We start from the raw sequence: 23,983 nt of genomic DNA on the forward strand, positions 1-23,983 counted from the left end.
CTGTTGGCTGGAGACTTCAAAATGAATCCATGTATGGGCCGAAGTGGCGGTTGTTCGGATGTGGTATTTGTATACCCTGCACTGAAGCTTTGTAGGTGAAGCTTTGCAAGTGAAGCTTTGAAGCTAGAGCTCTGTAAATGAAGCTTTCGAAGCTGGAGCTTTTGTAAATGAAGCTTTTGAAGCTAGAGCTCTGTAAATGAAGCTTTTGAAGCTAGAGCTTTTGTAAATGAAGTTTTTGAAGCTAGAGCTTTGTAAATGAAGCTTTTGAAGCTGATTGACATAAGTGATGCTCATGAATGTTTATGTTAATTGACATGAGTGATGCTCATGAATGTTGACATGAATGATGCTCATGAATGTTTATGTATGATTTGACATGAGTGATGCTTATGAATGTTTATATATGATTGACATGAGTGATGCTCATGTATAATTTTGGAGTACTGGACGTACTTTTGATCACCTAGTTGGTGATAATAGCGGCAGGGTGCCGAATAATTGTGGAGTACTGGGCGTACTTTTGATCACCTGGTTGGTGATAATAGCGGCAGGGTGCCGAATAAATTTTTAGAGTACTGGGCGTACTTTTGATCACCTAATTGGTGATAATAGCGGCGGGGTGCCAAATAATTTTTTTTGTAATACTGGGCGTACTTTTGGTCACCTGGTTGGTGTTATTTTGGGCTTATGGGCCTTCGCCCTCCACACAACATTCCAGCCCATTTATTTTGGGTTTTGCCGTTTTTTTTATTACCCTCTGATGGGGTTACATAGATGTCTCCGAAAGATAAGAAAAATAAATTACATCATTCAAAAATAAATCTGATCCTCTGTTCAATGGGTCACGCCTATAATTCCCTCTTTTGCATGCCATCCTCACCACAATTATGTCTTTTTCTTTTTCTATTCTTTTCCTCCTCCTTTTTCTTTTTCTTTAACATCATGGTGTCATCTGTGAAGAGTGGGAACATGCATGATGAAAGTTGATGGGCATCTTTTGCGCTGTCATCGTGCTAAGTTGATTCCCTTAATCAACTTGGAGCTTGGGCTGCTGTGCATTAGTGGGTAGCCATGCTTTCTGCTTTTTATCTTTTTGCTTTCTGCAATTATCTCCGACCCAAAAGTTGATGCACAGAACAGAATCCTAACTCAGCATCAAGCAGGTAAGCTTGAACAGCCGAGTGACCAAAAAGGTCAATCTGCCAGCCGATTCAAGAAACCTAACCAAATTCTTTCAGAATAAATTGATGGCCTAAAATTGTCTGATCAATCAAGTCCACACGGTGAACAAAAACTCTAGATTGAATGGTGCATGCCCCTTGCGGATCCTGCCAGAAATGTCGTAGTGCGAACCATGGCATGGGCAGAACCAACCACCAAATCACCAGCATTCGACAAGAGGATGTACCCTAAGTGAGTGCAGACTCCGACAACTATAAGCCATTATGGATTTGTAACCCTATCTGCATCCTGTTGGGGATCACGAATGGACTGAACGTCTACACTATTAGCCAACTTGATGTCATCTTCAGTTCTACGCTTAATGAAAACAGGTTTCCCTCTCCATTTCACAGTAACAGTAGTATCAGGCTCAATGCTGGACAGGTCAACCTCAAGGAAAGCAAGGGCAAGAACATCTTTACTAGCAGACATGCTTAGTACAAACGTGAAGATGAGAAGTCGGATCAAGGAGGCATACATGAATCTACCTCATGTCAAGACGAAATAAGCAAATGCACGCTTGCTGGGGTCACCGGGTGGATACCTTTCATGGTTATACTCATCATACATAATTTTTTAAGAAGGATTCTTCACAGCTGCCACAGTAGGTGGGATGTCTGAGAAAATACCAATATCATTTCCGGGAGCGAGGGCTTCAGAGGAAAATCCTCTGACGAGAGATGGAATTTTGGAATTCAGGAAAAAGTGAGCGGGGGATTTGGAAGCGAAATCGGAGGAATAGTCGTCGTCACTGTTGTTGGTAATGAAAAGCGGATGAGATCCTCCGGAGACGAAAGCGGGGGTGGTATACAACGACGACCGCCACACCGCAGCAAAAGATGACAACCTTCTTCCCGCGACTCTCAGCATTTTCCTCTTCTTCTGTAATCGCTAGGTAGCAATGGCCTCAACTTCTCCAGTCTCGAAGCCATCAACAAATCAAATGCTCTTTTCCTCCTTCAACACCAGCAAACACGACATCACAGTGCCCCGCAAGGATGAGGAGCCGAGGCTTTTACCTACAGCCGCAGGAGGCGCTGCCAGTGCAGATGCTGGTGCAGTGGGGTGCGGTTGGGGACGAACTCAGCGGCCTGGGCGTTGAAGCGACTGAATGAAATGTTTCGGGATAAGGATGGATCTGGTAGAGAATCGGACAATGGGGATTCACCCTGTGCATTTGATTTGGATTAGTAAACGCAGCCCATGATTTTTAGGTTTTTAGGTTGTGCAGATTCACGGTGGTGAGATGAAAAAATGAAAGAGAACCGACATAGCTTTTCATGTCGATTCCCACAGACGGCGCCAAATGTTGATGCACAAAACCGGAGGGGTCTTGGAACAACATAAATCCAACTGTGAATCTGCAAGAAAGTAAATAACAAAAGATGTATCGTGGTTCACCCCAATATTTGGGCTACGTCCACACTGATTATTGTATTTCTCTAAGAAGATTATGAGGGAGAGAGCCTCTGTAATGTGAGAATCAGGCTCTCTGAATGTGAGGGAGTTTGGAGATCTCAGGCCTAAGAATTGCCCTCTCCCAATGAAGAGAGTGAGGATTCATTTTATAGAATAAGGGCTCCTTACTTATTACATATTTGCCTCTTCTTTTATTACATAATTACATTTTAGTCCCCCAAGTATTTATACGAGGTCTAAATACGGAGGTCCTAAGTATGGTATAAACACACATAATTCAACAATTATGAATATAATGCATACACAATTTATGTAGAATCTAAAATTCGAAAAACGTAAAGTTAGGTCATACATTATGGTGAATGTTCATGTTATCAGGGTTGCAAAAATATCGAGATAAAAACAGTTGTTTTGAAAGAACCTGATTGCGTGATGATATGGATGAACTGGTTTGATGCAAAAAAAAACTTCAACGTCTGATTCCTAAGCGCAACGGTTGGAGCGTGCTGATAATATGTTGTAGCCTATTTTATCTGACAAAGGTGAGGGGCCAGCGGCAAGGAGAAGAGAGAGTGAGAGAGATGTGTGTATCATTGTAGGGGAATGTGTGTGTTATCCCTCCTACATAGTGCCTTTATTTATAGTAGTAAAATGAGAGAAGAAATTCCTTCATCCCAAGGAATACAAGTTGTAATAGGGAAGGATAACTAGAATAAAATATAATCTAGGATTTACACAATCACACTTAAACTAGAAAAGCTTACAACAATATATATATATATATATATATATATATTATTTTTTTCCTTAACAAACGATAACATCTACACTAAGGGAAGAAAATGAGTTTAGTCTCACAATGAACTAACAATAATGTGTTCAAATTCACATTTAGTGAGAATTAAACCTAACACTTCTCACATAAAAGTGAAGAGTACTTTTTAAAGTGCCAAAAAAATGAAATTGATGTATAAAATTTGGTGTATAAACACAGAATTAGTAATTGCAAATGCAAAAGCAAAAGCATAAACGTAAATTCGTGTTCCGGTTAGCTGGCGGCAACATTGCCTCCACGAGCTCTTCATTGCCTAACAGACTATCTCTCTCTCTCCAAATCTGAGGGGCTCCATTGGGTTTACTAAAACAGAAAGAAACCAATCCCATTGCAATTCCACACGGTACGTTTCTTGTTTCTGAACCGCTCGCTTACTTTTCCATTGCTTTTTTCTGCTACTGCATCTCTGTGATCGATGGCTCTTGCGACCAGATCCGCTGAATTGGGCTCCTTTTTTTTTTCTTGGGTATTCTGGGATCTGATTGTGGGTTAGATTAGATCTATCTTGGAATTTGATTGCTTTTTGTGTGGTTGATCTGGAATGTCTGTGGGTCTGTATGTAGTTGATTTGCAATTTTGTTGTGGATTTGAATCAAGGTGACTACTTTTTTGTATATTTATGTTTTTGAAAAAATGGGCTTTACCCAAAAGAATTGATACATTGCTGTTTTGGTAGTTCCATAGTTCAGTGAATTGTGAGTCCTGATGGTTTTCAGTTTCTATCTCACTGAATAGAGAAATGGGAATGCACTAGATGATTTGATTGTATTTTCGAATCCTGGCACGAAAAGCAGCAGGACCCATCTCTGTGTTTCCATTGAATGACTTAACTGCTCAGTAAGTTTGAACTCGAGGAGAGGCAAGCGATATGTGATTGAATTACAGACTCCTTATCTTTGTGATCGGATGTTTAGTCTTTTTGTAAGGCAGACAATGTTATTATATCAGTTTGTTTGGAGCTTTTATACAAGCATGATTGTGATTTTTAAGTTGAGTTGTTTTATATTATAAACATATGTATAATGGAAATGAGTATTTATTATTTTTGGCATCAATGTGTTGAATCATACTTGAAATTAAACAGTTTTAATTTATTGCAGAATTTCAGTTTTCTTATTTGTTTCAGTTTTTTCTTTTTAGAGTATTTTGTTCCTAAAGCAGGTGAAACCGTCTGGCTTCATATGGATGTAGATGGATGCCTTTTTGGAGGCTGAGGGGTAAAGACTCTACAGTGGCTGGTTGAACGGAGTATATAAACAAATGGCTCCCACTAGCAAAGCTGATAAGAAGGCAGGAGATGTAGCTGCATGGATGTTCAATGTTGTAACTTCTGTTGGGATTATAATTGTCAATAAAGCTCTGATGGCTACATATGGCTTCAGTTTTGGTAAATTATTCTTCTTGCTTTTTAATGATTGATTTGATTTGAGTCGGGTTTGGGTTGTTTCTGATATGAGTTCAGGTTTTGGACAGCTATATCGTTTGAAAACTATAGCTTAGGTTAAAGTAAAACCTTTGTTGCATTTCTTCTGCAAACTTTATTAAAATTAGTAAGAAAATGAACCCGGCATTGTTCCCTATTGGACTTCAAACTATGATGGTTATAGAGCCAAGTGACAAACATGTTACCATGGCTTTTCTTGTTGCACAAATAAGTGGCCAGATTACAAAGTAATTTTGTGCATCAAGATTTCCAGGAAATTTGACTGCATGTACAAAAGTCTTGTGATGTATGTTTTCTGAGTGTCATGTCATAAATGCTTTCATATTTTTTTTGTTTAAGATTTCATACTAATTATGAGTTAATCTCTTGAGACCGAAGTTGTAAGTCAACAGTTAACACTCATGATAACAGAGCGTTGGAAGTAGATAGAATATTGGGGAGCGTTACGGGTTGAGTGGTAGGACTAGAAAGGGCAAGGGGAGCATAGGAAATATCATGTGCAAGGCAGATAATGACCCTACTATTTGATTGTCTTTTGTTAGTAGCCGATCAGTTCTGTTATGACATAAGGTGTAGTGAATACTAAGTATCACTCACAATATCCAATATTTTACCTGGAGAAAAGTTGTAGCTAGATTTAATTTTCAGCTAACCTTGAGACAGTAATGGTTGTGGGGAAAAGTAGGGAGTAATGGCATTTTTGCATTTTTGACCCTTGAATTCATTAATATATTCATTTTTTATTTCATTGATACGCATTTAGAAATCTTCTATAACCTTAAACTTTCTTTATCAATTGGTTGTTTTTCTGTTTACTTGTTTATAGGAGATATGAATCTAGAAAACTTGTATAGCCATAAGCATGCTATTTATAACTTGTATTTATATGAATCTAAATTGAAACAATTTGCAGCTACAACATTAACTGGTTTGCATTTTGCTACAACAACTTTGATGACGCTTGTTCTAAGGTGGCTGGGATACATTCAACCCTCGCATCTACCTGTCTCTGAGCTTCTAAAATTTATGGTCTTTGCTAACTTCTCTATTGTTGGAATGAACGTGAGTCTAATGTGGAACTCAGTGGGATTTTATCAGGTATAGCTAGGGTTTTGATGCACTTTGGGTTTAGCTACTAAATAATGCAATATATTTGGGAGTTACATTTCTCTAATATAATTGACAGATAGCAAAGCTGAGTATGATCCCCGTGTCATGTTTACTGGAAGTTGTTCTCGACAAGATCCGTTACTCAAGAGATACAAAGTTGAGCATAGGAATTGTTCTCTTGGGAGTTGGTGTTTGCACCGTCACTGATGTGAGTGTCAATGCCAAAGGCTTCATTGCTGCCTTCATAGCTGTATGGAGCACTTCGCTCCAACAGTATGTAAGTTCTCCATTCCTCGGCACAAGCTGCAATTTTTCAAGCTCTTAAATTTTCATATTTGCTTATCTAAAAGTTATATGAATTTTTAATTGCAGTATGTGCACTTTCTTCAACGGAAATATTCACTCGGTTCTTTCAGTCTGTTGGGACATACTGCTCCGGCCCAGGCTGGATCTCTTCTGTTACTTGGCCCCTTCCTTGACTATTGGCTGACAAACAAGAGGGTTGATGCCTATGACTATAACTTTGGATCTCTGGTAAGTGTAATCCAATTTATTATTGTTTTGTGATTACCATAATCATCTTAAGCTGACTGTACCCAGACTCAACCTTAGCATTACAAGCAACAACGACAACAAAACCTTTTCCCACTAAGTGGGGTCGGCTAACCTTAGCATTACAAGCATCATTACAAATCTACATTGTAATAATGTTAATGTTGTGATTAACCAGTATAAACACCGCTAATATTATTTCTTTTGTTTTTGGTTAACACCTGTAACTTAATTCCTACTTATAGAAGAACATCATATGCACTTACAATGTTAATGTTGTGATTAACCAGTATAAACACCGCTAATATTATTTCTTTTGTTTTTGGTTAACACCTGTAACTTAATTCCTACTTATAGAAGAACATCATATGCACCAGTATGAACAGGAGAGGTTGTCATCGCCATGCTAATGATTCAACTCTTCTTTTGTTAATGATTTTTATTATTTGATAATTGATAGTGCATTAATATGCATTTTACAGCTGAAATCCAGCATCGAGCTACACAGGCATTGGTAGCATTTCCATGTTTTCTTCTGCACCTCAGTCATGATGGGAATATTTGAATTAGTAACATAAGCTTGAAAAACTTTTAGCATATGATATTGTTAATATAGAGCTTTGCTTACTTTAATCTGTACAATTTCAAAGTGATTAACTTATTCATTTGTCTTTGAGTTTTAAGATGTTTCGATTTTACAGAAAGGTCGTTCACAGTTTTTTCTGAATCATTGTGTCCGCAGATGTTTATAATTCTCTCATGCACAATCGCAGTAGGCACCAATCTCAGCCAGTTCATCTGCATTGGAAGATTTACCGCTGTGTCCTTCCAAGTACTGGGCCATATGAAGACAATTCTTGTTTTGATCATGGGGTTCTTTTTCTTTGGGAAGGAGGGTCTGAATCTGCATGTTGTTTTGGGAATGATCATAGCTGTGGTTGGGATGATTTGGTATGGAAATGCCTCGTCTAAGCCCGGTGGAAAGGAGCGTTGGAGCCACTCTCTCCCTACGAGCAGGCAACAAAAACACGGTGGTTTTCCTGAATCTACTGAACATGATGGAAAAGTTTAAATTCATTCTGTTTAAAAGTAGAAATGGAAGATTTCAGGAAATTCTTAAATGATTTGAGGCTAGAAACCAAAACTTCTTCTGATTATTTATCCTCGTAATTTCTATTTCTTGCCCTCCTATTCAGCCCCATTGGGGGAATGGAATGGATACATCAAGATGGGGGAAAACTCTGCCAAACTTCAATTTTTTTTGTTTACATCATCATAATCATAGTAATTATTTTTCTGGCTCTATATTTTCAGCTTTCTTTTGAATCATAAGGTACCCTGAGTGCTTATCGGATTATTGTTCATTCTTAACCATGTCAGTAAGCGTGTATAAGATACTGTAACTGTAACTTTTCGGATTATCAGCGGTTCCCTTGAGTTGAGACCTCGCGGACATGCTTAAGAGCTTACCGGAAGTAGCCTATAGTCAAGGGCTGAGCACCGGCTGCTTCTCGTAGCAGCAAAGCAAGCCTGTCAGCTGCTTTTGAAAACTGCTGTTAAGACACCCTAAACTAGTAAATGAGCATCGACCTTCCACACCGCAATCCCTGTCGCAGCTTAACGGCCATTGGAAAGCAACTTCCAGTAAGCTCTTTTCAATGATCTCAGGGACACTAACATTGAAATACGCACTTACATGGTATTTTGCCTCAATTTAGTTGCCCCTACCCTACACCCCTCAACGAAAATGGTTGTGTCGAGCGAAAGGCTTTTTCAGACTCAAGTTAAAACATTCGCCTTTGCACCCGAGGTTCCGTGTTAAAAGCTCTAAGATGAAGACTTGGATAACAGTTTAAACACAAGATAGGGCTCAGTCAGCTTGTCTGAACTCTCATTTACACAAATCCCTTTCCATTAGGGGCTGTAACGTCTCGTCGGAAAAGAAAATTTTGACAATATAGACACCTTCATATCCACAAGAACAAAATGAACATCTACTTACCTGCAAACTCGTATCTTTTTAAAAGGAACAAAGATGCAAGTATCTGTTGTGTATATGTCTCACATGAAAAAAATTATACACTGGAAGAAGCTAATCGTTATCATATGGAAATACTACAACCCAGTTCTTTTGCGGCAGTATCCAGAAATTTAATATGCATTCCAGTCGCGAGTCTGCTATGTGCTTCCCATGTCAAGCACTTTTCAATATCAGCTTGCCAGTCAATGACATCTAAGTTAAAATACTTATACGACGGACCATGGATACCATTTATCTCCACCGGATTAGGGTTGGGTCTTATTGAACTGGCTTGCAAGATATCGCGGAGAACTGATGTGCTCAGAGCACGAACATGTGCACTAGGATGAGAAAGGCAGCGGATGGTAGCTGGCAGACGACACTGCATTTATCGAAACAGATGGATCACATAACTAATTGTTTCTCTTAAACATTAGAATGAAATAATTCTCAAATGTCCTAGGAACATAACAGTGATTGTATGACTAGGGGTGGGTACTTACCTTTAACAGGTTTGAAAGGCCATCAGAGACCGCCAGCCCAGATTCTCCCCACTCTAGCATAGGCTGAATTGCTCTAGCTGTTGCTTCCAGTAGCTGCCCATTTATAAACAGATTGATGCATCAAGACATTGAAGGTTAACGAAATTGAAAATTTACATGGACTCACTCTAGGCTATGTGGAAAACAGGTAAAGAGCACGAGATAACTATGAAGATAGTATCAGACACATATAGTTGTAAATGAGGATCCAAAATGGATGAGTAACAATATTAGGGGATAACCAATGAAGATACTGGTATTAGAGAACACCTAGAGTCAAATTATCCCAAGTGAAGCTAAAATGTAGAAGCGTTGCACAAGATGACCCAGTAATATGTCAGCTTTTCATGCTACAAGAAAGAGATTTGATTCTAAGTTTACGAAGCCCAAAAACTTGAGGGCAGCCCAGAGTTGAAACTGACAGAAGATATGATTATCAAAGAAGAAAATGAGGTTATATGGGAGAAAATGGTGAAAGAAATTCACTTGCCAAACCCAATTTCTTTGGAATCTTGGGTCTAGCTTCACCAAGTTCAGATTATCAATTTGTTTCTCTTTTAATGTTTTGAGCCTTCGGCAATCTTATGTGTACTTATAACGAATATACAACTCAAAAAAGCTTATATGAGATAAGGACACTAGTTGAGGATGGTTTAAGTTTTGAAATGTAAGGATGGGAGATCACGTGACTGCCTGGTGCTGAAATCCACCTTCAGTTCGGATGTGCAGTGTTCATACAGTTTCCAAAAAGAAAAGATAAAAAGATACTAAAATTCATGTCTTAGATTAGTTAACACAAGTCATAGGCCACAAACATCAATGTAGTCGCGTGTTTACCTCCAGTTGAGGTAAGGTGCAAGCTTCTCCATCAACAAGCATCCCATCGGTGGCACGCAAAAGTAGATCTGAGGCACTTGACAAAATTACCAATGACTCTGGGCTATCATGAATTCTCATCAACTCCACAATCAATTTCACAATCCGCTGGTTGATTCGCCACATCTTCTGACCTTGATCATCATCTTTGGCAATCCAAGGCTGCAGTTCCCTCTCCGCCTGAAAAGAGTACAAGGTCATGAAACCAACTAAACCAATGAAGCCACCACAGAACTAATAATGGAGAATGGTAATCCAACTGATTACGACTATACCAGGAAAATAATGCCAAATAAGAAAGCCACTGTTTTGACACCAGCCAAGAACAACTCTTCCAAAATCAGGTATTGAAAACAAATTAACAAGAAAACAATGTTTTTGGGCTTCGTTACTTTGCAATAAAGGATCTAGTTTTCAGTATATATCAATGAACTCGTACATGGTCTCACCTGAAAAAATAAATAGAAAATCATGTAGTGTTCAAGTGAGACAAAGTTCAGACCTGAAGAACGATTGCTGTGGCTGCTTTTTTTGGTGTTGCTGACACAACATTGCATAATGCATCAACGACCTAAAGTTAGGAAAATGAAATAAAAATTACATGTCAAACATTATATGTAACGGAAAAATGGCAACAATATATCAAATAAAGTGTAGTACAAATGCATCTAATGAAATTACTGATTCAGAGCAGAATATAGAAACACGGAACCTGCTAATAATATTGGAGAAGATTATCATGATGGTAATGCAAAGTGACACAAGAAATATAATATTACCTGCCGCCATCCTTGTTGAGCAGAAGTGCTTTCTGCAGAAGGTTGAGTTTCAGGAGCTGCAATTAACTTGTACCACAACAGTGAGACAACCGAGAAACAGAGCTCTTGTTTCTCTGCGAGTACTGATCTAAGAAGAACCTGTGCACTGCAATTAAATCCTATATGCCTGTCCATGGTAAGAAAGTTGGCCAAATCCGAAGCATCTAATGGGAAACTTGCAACACCTTTACCAAAGGTATTTCCAGACCCCTCATTTGAACGTGACACACCAACAGATTTCTGTTTAGATTCTGAATGTGACAAATCCTCACAATGCAAGGCAGATGGCTGCCCGACAATAGTGCATCTACTGTTTCCACCTTGAGTGAGTTTTCTGCCTTCAAAACACACAAGGGAATCCCTCCAAATTGGAACTTGCATTAAGCGTGCTTCCAACGGTTCAGCCTTGTTAACAATAGATGCAACAGCCTTGCTGTGGAAATCAATAAGGTTGTACAGTGATGATGCCCTGGAGCAAATTTCAGTGTCCCACTTACAGCGCATTAAGACAGACAGCGCATGCATGCAAGCTTTCGACCATCTAAATAACTCAGAAACATGAGCAGCAACCATAGCTGCTGCAACTATCTCATTTGAACTGTAACTCCACGAAGTGCCAATTGTAGATGGCTTCAGCAAAAAAAGTGCTTCCAAGATTGATAATATTCTGCGTGTGTGACAAACTGCCGAGTCTACACTACTTCGAAACTCAGTAGTGCATACATTTACTTTGGCAGGCTTCGCTACATTTTTTGCATTTTTAGAGTGACTATGATTAATCCCCTTTGAAATCAAAGGGAACAACTGAAGCTCACATGCAAGAGCACAAACAGCAGCCAGAACATAAGAATCAAATGCTGCTACTGGCCCTTGTTTTTTGGTCATTTTAGTTCTGTCTCTCTGCATACCAGACATCTTTTCTGATTCTTCAATGCTCTCATCTGGTGGGAAGCTTTCATCAACTCTTGCTTTCTTGCTACCATTGGACTGGGCTTCATGACTGACGCATACAGTTAACACAACAAAAAGTAGACGTGAAGCAAGCTCTACTGAGGCACATGATTCTAAGAATAGTGAATGAACCATTGTACGCAGCTCTGCAACAGCCAGGTTTTTTGAGGCTGGCCCCATACCAAAAAGGTACCTTGTTTTCCGGTTTTGCTCTCTAGAGGACTCGGACGGAAATGTTCTCTGAAGAATCGCTTCAACAGTGGCAACAAATATCTTCATAAGACATGCCTCAGAAGGACTTCCACGAGGAAGATACTCCAAGACCTTGAGGAGCGGTATATACAGATTCCATGATAAAATCGGAGGTTGTAATGGAGTGGCAACAATAATCTCAGGAAGGTCAACTGCAGAGGAACTTAAAGGAATGAGGCCGTAGGCAGCTTCCCATATGGTACAAATTCTCCATTCAACCTCAGGCCCATGGGCACAGAGCATAGAAGCAATCCCTTGGGCAGTAGCTTCAATTGTTGCTTCCGCAGCAGGAAGTTCGATCTGATCAATAGTATTTTTGAGGTAGTATTTAGGTTCAATTAGTACTTATTCGTTGAACAAAAAATAAAAGCGCCAACAAAAAAGAAACTAGATCAAAGTGCATTTTAGCAGCTGAAGTATAAAAACCTGAATACAAAAAGTTATTAACTGGTACCTGTTTCTTGTAGCTTGAGATGTAACCACCCAAAGGTTCATGCTGAACTTCAACTCCATCAACTTGTCTTAGTGGAGGGAAAAGCAATGCAGGCTGTGAGAGTATTCGGAAAAGTAAAGCTGCTGCAGCATCAGCTGCTATACCTGCTCGCATGGACATTGCAGTCCCAATTGCCCGCAAGAAATGTAAATGCATCCAGTTCCTAGGAAGCTGCATGAATAAAAGAAAAAAATGCAATTAGCCAAAAGTGCTGCATCCATCAGTTTTCAGAGCTGCTACAAATCAAATACTTTCCACTAAAAGAGGACGAGAGAGGGGGACAGCTTATGGAATTTTCAGCTTATTAGTGGACTGCTGATCTAAAAGCTTGGATATATTTACATTTATCTACGCAACAAGGCATGCATTAAAAGATTAAAAATTGATTACTCTATTTTATTCAACTGTACATGTTACACAAGTACATCAACCTATCTCTTGAAGTATGTGAAAGTGCAAGATTTGGAAAACGGCATGTCCCAGAATCTTAAGCTGTTTAGAAGTGGCTAATGATATGCAAAGGTGCACTTTTCCTTGTCATGCATCTGTTATCACCAAAGCAGTAAAAGCCCCTATCTCACCACTAATTCCATCAGAGTGCATTAATTACCCTATATGAGGGAAGCATAAGATCCTAAAGTTGTCTAACTGGGCAATAGAGCAGAAAGAAAGTGAATCATAGGATCAATGTCACCCTTGCAAGTGTGATGGCCATGTCCCGCCATTAGTAAAGAATCATGGGGTGTGTGAAAATCACCACCCAAACTTAAAAACGAAGCTTTCAGCCTTTAACATATGTAATGAACGCATAACTATGACAATTTCAAGGATGGATTAAAACCAGTAAAAAGACCACTCGCCCACTCCAAATAGATACTCCAAAACAAGCACAAAGTTGCCACCCCACAAACTTGCAAAGAATATATGTTTCTGAAACTTCCATGCCAGCTAGGAAGCAGATAAAAAGAGTGAAAGAAGCAAAGCCCATGACACTACAAAACCGATATGAAAATTGATAAGAGTCCTATCAGACAATGTAGTAAATGGCTTCCCCCTATTTTTTGTCATTATGCATGTGGTGTCAATCAAAATAATATACTCCCACTTAATTAGGTTTTTAACAGTCAACAAAAAACCTCAGAGGGAACTCACTAGATCTGCTTCTGCAGCACCTACCAGTTAACAGGAAGGATGCCTTTCACATCGTGACTTCACATAATGTTTCTGAAGGTGATGTTCTGGGTATATTAAATGTCAATAAGGTTGAATGATTGTTTCTTTATCAGAGCTTAAAAAATGTATCCTTTTTACATGATTGTAAAAATGACACATCAATTGATTTTAGATTTTGAACCAAACTATGATAAATCAGGGATAAATTGTAAGTGGGCTGTTTAAATAATCACCAATTTTCAGAATCAGGTAAGAAACAAGACTATTGTATATGTATACTGGAATGGGGATTACTTGATCGCATGTACTCAAGAAGAGACCAGTGAAAGATCTTTCAAATAACAGAAGTATCAATAATTCTGTTCCTCACCAGCTAATGCTAGCGGAAGTTAGTTATAACTGAGAGGAGAAAACCATTTTAAAAGATATTCTTGCAGAACAATGACAATTTCACATTTACTAATTGATTGCTATTTCCGATCGAGAGAAATTTGTCCATCATAAAGTATGCCATACATGAGATGCCAAAAAAATTGTTGCTGAAAAAATGATGATAGTATCTCTTCAAATCAAGCTTGATATTGATCACCAGCATAGCATCAGATAATATTTAAATATTTGCAATCACTAGTGTACAGCTTACCCTTATGCCAGATGCATAATCCTCAGCAGCACGAAGTAGTTCCACAAGCTGTACAGCCGCATCAAGTGCATCAGGAGCCCAGGATGGTGGTGCTTCTAGAAGTCCAAGAAGAAGTCTTTGGGTGGCACTTGGAGTAGCAATGGCATAATACCTATTGCATGGTGTAAGAAATGAATAAATATTAGCAAAACTCGGTCAGGTACACAGAGCAACTCAGATTCTTTTCCTTTTGTAGTGGCTCGAGAGATGGAAGTTTGAAGATTTACCTATGAAATAAACGTGCATAAGGCTCAAGAGCTGGTAGCCCTGCCACTAGGTGTTCATCCAAAGCTGTAGTTGGAGGAGGAAGAAGAAGTGCAGGGACAGCGACTGCTGTCAAAGTAGCAGTCTCGTAGCGAGCAACTTCCTCGTCACAAACACTTAATATAACTCCAGCACCGTTTGCAACAGCCCACCTTGGAGTTGATGGCATGAGCTGTGGATGTTTTCCAGATCCACGAGAAGAAGCTAAGAAAGAGGAGAAAATAGAAAAAGAAAATGAAAGTCATTCGTAGTGGACTATATAATAAAAATATATAGGATTTTTAGGATATCTCAATGCTATTTTGCTTTACATTCCACCTGAATGTTATGCATACACTGCATGCAGTCAGACTCTATGTTACATGTTAACTGATTCTTGCAGAAAAAAATTCATTTAATGTATGGCGCTCAAAAACAATCTAATAAATATAGCAGCAACATTGCATTCTATACTAGTGAAGGAAGATTTAACTAACCAGTTGATGGTGGCTTGAGTTCTCCAGCAGCATATTTTCCCATAACCCCACTGCACCTGTAAAGCACACATAGGTTTTTAAATTACATGAAATTGAATAAGAAAAGTAGCAGCAAGATGAAATGATTTGCTTAACATTTGATAGCTTTTAAACTTTCTTTTGAAATTGCGAACAATGAGTAGCACGAAACTGCTATTGAACTAATGAAGAACTTATCTCTAACATAAAAACATAAATAGTGGACCACAAGGAATGTTCCAACCTCCTTCAGAGCTTAATCTTCTACAGGTCTACCCTTCTATCATTTACATGCACGGACATAGAATTAAGAAATACAATAATTAAGAATGGAATACAGAAATATAGGGTATCAAAACAGACTTTCCTTTCCTGTTCTCATATTTTTCCCTTCATTTTAAAAATCAATTCGGATGTACTCATCACTTGAGATATTTGTTTTATACCAAAATTTTTGGAATCACATGATTTTGTTCGTGTTCATCAGTTACAATTACCTTTCATCACATATAGTAGTGCAGAAAGTACCAACAGTTGGCCGTGCTTACCAATAGTAGCAAAAGCATGGTTGCCCAATAGTTAACCATTATCTTATGACATCATTGCTACACTATTGCTCTTAATTATTTAAAACGAGTGGTGCATGAGTATTATTACCAAAGCATGTGAGAGGGATTTTCAAATGATGACTACTTGGACATAGTCATTTGGAAATCCTACTTACATACCTTCGTAATGCTCATGTTGTGCATTTCTAATCCCTCCCATCTAACTTCTTGTGATCCATGTCTTCCTTACTTTGCCTAAATCCCTTAGGAATTTAAAAGTCCCTCACCCAAATATACCCATAGTGAATGTGACAAAAGCGCATGGTTCAGGGTTAAAAAGTAGATGCAATGCTAAGACAATAATAACAGAGGTTCACATGATGAACTTACTGAATACAAACATTAAATCTCATAATTGCACCGAACCCTAATAACCCATTTCCTTTCTGTAAATGCACTCGTCTAAAAAGCTTTATGAGACCAGTGTGAAGATTAAAGTCCTCCAACTAAACCTAAAACATTCAAATTTAAGCTACAAGATATTATTTCATTTTGTTGACAAAAAAGATTGCTAACTGTCAGGCCGTCATAAGTGTTGTCTACCCAAGTTAGAAAATTAAATTAACAGACTTTGGAAGCTTAAAAATCCTAGCTTTTCTTTAGTGGAGTTATCTATTTAAGAAATTCCTGGAGGGATGAGAACAACCTGTTACCATGAAAATTGCTACAAACACCCACCAAACCCATGGGGCAAGAAAATGATTTTGAATAGTTCACGTGTTTACTATCTCATTGGTCAATGTACCATTTGAACAATAAAAAACATTTTTAGATGAAGTGCTGCTTAATAGGCAATATGTACAAGCAAACCTCTGCTGCTTACTGTTTTACTTTGATTGGAGTGGGTTCTGCTTTGCGCATATACACATGACTTGAAATCAACACCACAAAATTACGACTTTCAACAAAAATAACAGATACTCAATCAAACTACGCACTCACCAGCGGAAGTAATCACTTCTGATGCCTAGAGGTGCAGCAAGCAATATATCAGTAATCCAAGGAGACAATGGCCTAATGGGTTTCTTCTCTTGTTGTACCAAAGGTAAATGGCTGGATTCACCATCAACATTGTCACTTGTTGTGGCATGGCTTCCACTGCTGCTTCTTTCTGTTTCATTATTCTGTTGTTCCGCCTTGTATATAGGGCGATTGTAATGAGTTAAAATTCGCAAAATCTCCCCACATGCCAAAGCCCACTGCTCAGAATACTCCTGTGAAAAATGGGAAGATACAAATAAGGAAATAATTAAATTAACAATACTTCTGAATTTTCTGCTACATAGAAAACATTCCTGTTCCATCAAGAAAGAAAGTCACGGTATTCGATTGAACTGAAAAATGAAAACTCTTAATCTGATATGTTATCACCTCACTGCTTGGGCAGACCAATGATATGAACGAAGCAAATGGAGGGCCACTGCTCTTATAGGCCAGGGTACCATCAATGATGCATGAAATAATTGGAAGGATAACAGCATGCCCATGCTCAGGGTGATGAAGAACAAACATAGCTGGAATATGTCCAAGTAGTAAAGCAGTCATTATGCAACCACAAAATGGCATAAGCTGCAAGTTCTAATCAATCATGTAATAATTAACAGGGTAGAGTATGAATACCTAGAACATCATCAAAGAGACGCTTCACCTCTGATGGATAACGGTTGCGGATCAGCTGTCAGCAGACAATATATTAGCACATACAAGGCAGACTGCACAAAGACAATGACCATGACATAAACACAAAGAGCTTACTTCGGCAACATCCTCAGGAAACTGTTCTGATGTAAACTGACCAAAGTAGTCCACATATGCAGTAATTTCTGCCTACAGGAAGGAAGAAGCGAGGAAAGCATTTTTTCAGTTCTTGTCGGAGGTTTAGAGGCAGAATATAGCAAAAAAAAATCTCCGGAAAAAGAAAGAAATTGATCTTCCAATCACTGATTAGTTGTCATGAGTCTATAGTCTATACCTAGGGCCGACTTTATTACTTTTATATTGTGTAGCAAGTTATAGACTATATCTGTTAGAACATCTCCAAGGGATTACGCATAATTATGAGGCAAAGTCATCCTTTAACAAACTTGGTGGCATTATGCCTCCCCCACATAAATACCTCATCAGAAAGTTCATCACCCAAAGGATGAGACAGTACAAATTTTGGCAACCATCACTTATCTTTAAATTTTCGTTAAAAAAAAAATAAATTGTCATTCCTAATGTATTTTTTTTACACAAATTGTGTGGTATTGACCTCATGACAACAGGAATCAACATGAAAAGGAGGTCACATGACAAGTTTGGGTCGGATCCCCAATATTTTCACCTTTTACTAGAGAATAAATCAAAGAAATAATGGAGTTGGATTGCTAAGACCCTCCCATGATAAGTTTTCCTAAGTCTATAAGGAATTATAGTCTTAGAGGATTAAATTGTTTTCCCAATTGGAGTTGTTTACCCAATTGGAGTTAGTTTTTCAATTGGAGTAGGATCCATAACTAGATTCCAATTAGGATTAATAATCCTTATTGAAGAAGACCTTTATTATGTCTATATAAAGGAGCTATTGTACTAGTTCTAAATTTAAGGGAGCAAACCACTCAAGGGATTAGAGTGAGAGAATATTGTAAAGTGTGTGCGAGAGAAAAGAAAAGAGAGTGTGTATTTCTTGTTCTTGTTCTTTCAGGTTTTTTGTCAAGTCCTAGTTCTAGAGATTTGGCAAGATTATTGGTTGTACTCATTATTGATATAATGAAAGATTGTTGTTGCTGTCCCGTGGACATAGGCACATATTGCCGAACCACGTAAATTCTTGGTGTTATTTATCTTGGTTATTTGTTTTTCGATTTCCAGAGTTTGTTCTATTTTTCCCATTCTTAAACGCGATATTCTCAATACCCTCCAGATAATACATCATGACAATGGTATATGAATTACTAAACTAAACTCTTAGCAACATTATTTCAGGGGGAGAAAACAGATTGTCTCTTTGGGTGCAGTACAATCAATAGATGCTGATTATAAAGGTTCGCTTGTAGTCTTAGATTCTAGGTCTCCTATCTAAATCAACTGAAATATGAGCCTTCAAAAACTAGTAGTCCTAACTCTGGCTTCAACTAAAACACCTAGCTCAAATATTCACCCCTATTTGAGAACTGTTCTGAGCAATATATATCATAAGTACATCAGAGGTTACCTATGAAATCACACTAAACTTGAAATTCTTTTAGGGTACATTTGAGTGATGGACTTCCAAATTCGAGAGGGAATTTAGGCAAAATGAAGAAGAAATGGATCACAAAAAGTTAGACAGGACATAGGAGGAATCAGAAAATGCACCACGTGAGCATTTCAAAGGTGTGAAAGGAATTTGTAAAGACTCCTTCAGAGTAGTCATTTGCAATCCCTCTCACATGCCTTTTGTAATGCTCATGTGTGCATTTCGTATCCCTCCTTAGCTCCAAAAGTAAAGCCACCAAACTGGATATATATTAAGAAGACAATTCAGAGTAGTAGTCAACATGGACACTCGCATAGCAACAGAGCATGAGAGGTTTCAAACCCAAGACCTCTAGGAACCAGTACCATAGTGGATGACCCTTAAATTTCAAGAGACATGTCAAGCTAGCAATACAAATATAGACACTGACAGATATAATATAATTATGCAAAAGATTAGGAATAAAATTTGCATTCACCTTCCGTCGTAGGTTGTCCGGCGGGGGCGGCCCAAACAATGAGGAGAACTGGAGCCGATCAAACCATCTTTCAGATGTAGCAGCCATAGAAGCTTAATCTCCCAGATAACCCTTAATCCAGCGTCAACGCCAACTTTGCAACGAAAACAAACAACACACAAGAAAGCCCACAAAGCTTTCCCTTCCACCCGCTACCAATCAAGAATCAAAATTTTGTAGTTTAACATCCCAGCATAAAATTACTTCACCAATCTCCCACAATTAAACAATAAAGCTGGTGCTACCCAAATAATTAATCTGAAAAAGTGGGTAATCCAACCCTCTGTTCTTCACAATCCAAGTCTCTGCCTCTCACAAAATCTTCAAAACTTTCAAATCTTGGTAACTTAATGCCACATTACTGCAATCTGATTGCTGTGAAAGCAGGATACAGCATATAAATTCAGAAACTTATAGGAAAAAAAACACAAATTCCAAAAGATTGCCAACCGTCCAATCATTCACATGAACATCAAATATAAAAAAAGAAAAATTAATGGAAATCAATAAACAAACCCATGTGGGTAGTTATGAACTAGCTCCTAAAAATTCAACTGAACTAATTTCCCTTCTCAAAATCTGGCACATGAATGAAAAATACCAAATTCTAGAAATTGGGTTAGCTTCAAAATCATATCTTTTTCCAATTAAAATACAGAAAATCAAACTAATTACATGCCATAACTGCAAAAATCCGAAATTTCCCATAAAAAAACTGAAATAAAATAAATACCTGGGTTTCTCTGAGAGCTATTCTCTTGAAAGGTTTCGGCTTCGGATCTTTATGCTGGAAAATATTCACTGTAAAATCAGCTTCGTTATTTAGTTTCCTTTTATCTTTCTTTGTAGTTGGAATAATTTTAAGGGGATGTAGTTTTGGTAGAGCGCTAGAGAGAGAGAGAGAGAGGAGAGAGAGAGAGGAGATCTTTACAAGGCCTTAGGCTTGTTCTCAGAGATTTGTGCATACGTGGCAATGATATTTATCTCTCGCCTAGGGCCGAATGGCACGTCATGTCACATGCATGGATGCCCATCATGCACACATGACATATACACACATACATATTAAAGATATGTCAAATGACGAGGAAAGAGAAGTAATATGAGAAACTTCAAACTAGGACACGCACTGAGGCTTGCCAACTTTACTTTATTGTCAATATAAATATAGAAATATACTTCCAAAGTTAATAATATAGAAATATTTTTTTAAATATACGAGAAATTTCACCTACAAATAATTGTCTCGATACTGCATGAGGCTATAATATATTTTTCATGTCCAAATCAAATGGTGAGTCAATAGAGATCATTGGAAGGGACAATTCTCACGAATGGTCAGAGGGGGCACGTGCCCCCTCAAGTTTTTGGCCTTGAAAAAATAGTGGCCTAAGCATGAATCAGGATCTCGCTTAAATTGTAGCCACCTTTAGTTGCTCAATAGGATGTTGAATCGGACTACGACAAATAATAATCAACTCACCATCACCACTAACTCTATCACTCCCTCCTCATCCAAATCACAATGAGACGGATTGACATAACATAAAGTTTAGTTGTAAGAAGGATCCCTCCTCCAGTACGTCTAATAAATTTGACCTTCTAGTCCTATGCACGTATAATTATCCATTTGTTCATGAAAACAATATTCACTAGAGATATAATCGAAATGGCACAAAGGGTGTGGATGTTAGCTAAGCACAAATGGGTATGGGTTGGCCAAGTCCTTGAAGACATTGGTCACTTAAAATTGAATAAAATTTTGGCAATGCACATACTATTTTTGGGAATTCATAAGGACCTGTATCCATCATTACTTAGTTGTGCCCCTTCCCCCCCCCCCCTAAACATTATTTCTAACTTTGCTCTTGGCCAGTGGCCCTAAAGAGTATCTATGGAAGTTCGTACTCAGGTTTAGGGTTTCAAACATTTGCTCGCTTTCCACTAGACCAACCCTTTTGAATTAGAATTACTGCTATTTGAATGAACATGGAGAATATTTTTTGTTGGCCCGAATACAAGGGACAAGACGAAGTAGGAAATTGGTATCAATACAAAACGCTACAAGAAATTTTTATGTGCATTTAGTATAGAGTAATGTGCCTAAAAATTAGATCTCTAAATTATTTCACTGGACAAATATGTGGATCCTTAGTTTTTAACAAGTTAGCGATGGAAATATTTAGTAATGGTTAGGAAGTGACTTAAAAAGGTTGATTAGCTTGACACTTATTACTAATGAAAATTTCCAAAGACATTTAAACGAGTTCACATTTAAATGATATTGGTGCTAAAAAAAGTAACTCAAACATTCCCAATCTCACTTGCTAAAAAACTAAATCATTCATCCAAATATTATGAAACCTAAGAATCTGAATACAATGAAGAGTCATTCACCAAAAAGCAAGATTCTAAAAAACGCTAAAGAGGGTCAAGTCTTTCGATTACCCTAGCATAGTCGAATACCCTAGTATAGTAGTGGGAAGAAATATTGAATGACTTCATGTTCAACTTGTTTATCAAGAAAATAAATAATGGTTTCATGTTAATTACCTTGTTTTCATTTGTTCTTTCTCACACTGTTATTACCTTTAACAAATATTTGGTTGACCATATTTAAAGTTGCATGCTTTCAACTTTACTCAATGAAGATTAGAGAGTGTTAGTAAAATAAAATCAAATGACTATTTAGTTGATTAGGTATGCATAAAAGAAAATTTTGGTCAATATTAATGCATAAAATTTGGTAGTGGGGTGAGAGAGAACATTTAAGATTCTAAGTATTTGGATTGACTTATGAAAAGTGCAAACCAGTTATCAAATTAGTGCGCAACTTCAACATTTTTTTGGTTCCTACATTCCTATAGGACCAATACCCGATTCATTACATATTTATATGGTAATGCCTCATCAAATGGTAGAGAGATTTTTCAGCGTGTTGATAATCGGGCTTTGCTTACTAAGTGTCATAATACAATTGGTTGGATTTTTTTTAAGTTTCTAATCAATTGTTTTATTACATTTCGTGTACTGATTGTGTTCCCAACACACCAAAAATGCTCCCCAAATGGTGCTCGTTGTTTGCCTTTTAGCCTTTACTCATGCAACTGTCATTTAAATAGCATAAACAGGAGAAAACGACTTTGCAATTTGCATCTCAAGTGACTAAAGCAAGCAATTGGTAAATCCTAAAAAAAGACTAGAATAGAGAGTAATCAATTAATTCTACCTTTTTTGTGTGTATGTTTTAATTTTATAAGTTGATTTGATAACCATTTTATTTTTAACTTCTAATTTTTATTTTTTTATTTTTAACTTATAAATTTTTATTTTTCTGTCACTTTTATACTTCTGTTAATTAATTGACAAGTGTTTTGTTAACTGATGATGTTGTTACGTAGATTTGGCTCACCAAGTATAACATCTCACATCGTCCAGGGGAGTGGATCCTATAAACCTTATATGTATATTCTCATCTCTACCTAGCACTAGGCCTTTTGGGAGCTTACTAACTTTGAGTTCCATCATAACTCCAAAGTTAAGTAAGTTTGCGCGAGAGCAATCCCATGATAGGTGATCATTGGGAAGTTCTCGTATGAGTTTCCAGAAACAAAACCGTGAGGGTGTGGTCAGGGCCTAAAGCGGACAATATCGTGCTACGGCGGAGTTGAACCCATAATCTGGTAGGGGCCCGGGCCGGGATGTGACAATTTGGTATCAGAGCCAATCCTTGGCCAGAAGTGTGCCGACGAGGACGTCAAACCCCTAAACATCCCACATTGCCCAGGGGAGTAGATCATGTAAGCCTTATATGTATATTCTCATTTCTACCTAGCACGAGGCCTTTTGGGAGCTCACTGGCTTCGAGTTCCATCAGAACTCTGAAGTTAAGCAAGTTCGCGAAAGAGCAATCCCATGATGGGTGACCCACTAGGAAGTTCTTCTGTGAGTTCCCAGAAACAAAACTGTGAGGGCGTGGTCGAGGCCCAAAGCGAACAATATTGTGCTAGAGCGGAGTCAAGCTCAGGATGTGGTGAGGGGTCCGGGCAGGGATGTGACACCAAGTGTTTCATGGGGCTTAAATAAATATTAATAACTAAATGAAAAAATAATTATTATGCAAGAGTTTTTTTTTAATAAATAGTTTTTTAATACAACAAAATATTTATATTAGGGGTGAAGAGAATAAATTAATATTCAACTCACTATTTATGAGATTCGAACCTAAAACTTCTGATTTACAATAAAAAGTTATACCACTAAATTTTAGTACTAAGTAACATGTTAGAATTTATGTAGTTCAAATAGTTTGATTGAAGTTAAAAATATTTAATTTCATGAGAAAACTCGGCAACTGAGTTGTGGCCGAGAAAATCAAGTCCTTATGCAGGGATGATTGTGGGTGGGAGCGAGCGGGCAGCGGGGTATGACGGTCTATCAGGCACACAAATACCTTATGGTCGTGGGTGTGGCTGAGCATCGCGCTAAGAGC

The 23,983-nt window shown here is 37.9% G+C and overlaps 2 protein-coding genes and 1 pseudogene across 6 annotated transcripts; 1 reads left to right on the forward strand and 2 right to left on the reverse strand.

Moving 5' to 3' along the window:
- Window positions 1–1,270: 1,270 nt before the first annotated feature.
- Window positions 1,271–2,162, reverse strand: LOC126622499 (cytochrome b-c1 complex subunit Rieske-4, mitochondrial-like; annotated as a pseudogene).
- A 1,487-nt stretch (window positions 2,163–3,649) lies between these two features.
- Window positions 3,650–7,886, forward strand: LOC126621007 (UDP-rhamnose/UDP-galactose transporter 6-like). Of its 5 annotated transcripts, XM_050289362.1 has the most exons (7): window positions 3,855–4,072; window positions 4,211–4,312; window positions 4,616–4,862; window positions 5,833–6,017; window positions 6,106–6,306; window positions 6,402–6,563; window positions 7,324–7,886. In XM_050289362.1, the coding sequence occupies exons 3-7, from the start codon at window positions 4,736–4,738 to the stop codon at window positions 7,651–7,653; spliced, it is 1,005 nt and encodes a 334-aa protein (XP_050145319.1). In that variant the 5' UTR covers window positions 3,855–4,072; window positions 4,211–4,312; window positions 4,616–4,735; the 3' UTR covers window positions 7,654–7,886. The 5 variants fall into 5 exon arrangements, with proteins under 5 accessions (XP_050145320.1, XP_050145321.1, XP_050145317.1 ...); XM_050289363.1 differs by lacking the exons at window positions 3,855–4,072; window positions 4,211–4,312 and adding an exon at window positions 3,650–3,818 and having other exon boundaries at window positions 4,637–4,862; XM_050289364.1 differs by lacking the exons at window positions 3,855–4,072; window positions 4,211–4,312 and adding an exon at window positions 3,650–3,818 and having other exon boundaries at window positions 4,667–4,862.
- Window positions 7,887–8,475: 589 nt separating this feature from the next.
- LOC126621006 (protein GIGANTEA-like) lies at window positions 8,476–20,444 on the reverse strand. Its single transcript, XM_050289359.1, has 16 exons — window positions 20,225–20,444; window positions 19,772–19,866; window positions 19,453–19,643; window positions 17,510–17,581; window positions 17,375–17,429; window positions 17,126–17,268; window positions 16,697–16,968; window positions 15,129–15,184; window positions 14,616–14,856; window positions 14,350–14,500; window positions 12,495–12,704; window positions 10,799–12,340; window positions 10,522–10,590; window positions 9,981–10,199; window positions 9,105–9,197; window positions 8,476–8,983 (listed from the first exon to the last, which is right to left on the reverse strand). Exons 3-16 carry the CDS (start codon window positions 19,537–19,539, stop codon window positions 8,684–8,686), a joined length of 3,510 nt encoding a protein of 1,169 aa, XP_050145316.1. The 5' UTR covers window positions 19,540–19,643; window positions 19,772–19,866; window positions 20,225–20,444; the 3' UTR covers window positions 8,476–8,683.
- Window positions 20,445–23,983: the final 3,539 nt, after the last annotated feature.

This window comes from Malus sylvestris, chromosome 5 (genome assembly GCF_916048215.2).
Source record: "Malus sylvestris chromosome 5, drMalSylv7.2, whole genome shotgun sequence".
NCBI lineage: Eukaryota > Viridiplantae > Streptophyta > Magnoliopsida > Rosales > Rosaceae > Malus > Malus sylvestris.

Coding starts and splice junctions, on each gene's coding strand:
- LOC126621007 (XM_050289363.1), top strand. CDS start 4,736: ATGGCTCCCACTAGCAAAGCTGATAAGAAGGCAGGAGATGTAGCTGCA. Junction 4,863..5,832: donor TACATATGGCTTCAGTTTTG/GTAAATTATTCT, acceptor AACAATTTGCAG/CTACAACATTAACTGGTTTG. Junction 6,307..6,401: donor GCACTTCGCTCCAACAGTAT/GTAAGTTCTCCA, acceptor TTTTAATTGCAG/TATGTGCACTTTCTTCAACG.
- LOC126621006 (XM_050289359.1), bottom strand. CDS start 19,539: ATGGCTGCTACATCTGAAAGATGGTTTGATCGGCTCCAGTTCTCCTCA. Junction 12,705..14,349: donor ATTATGCATCTGGCATAAGG/GTAAGCTGTACA, acceptor TTATTCATGCAG/CTTCCTAGGAACTGGATGCA. Junction 9,198..9,980: donor GCACCTTACCTCAACTGGAG/GTAAACACGCGA, acceptor ATAAATGGGCAG/CTACTGGAAGCAACAGCTAG.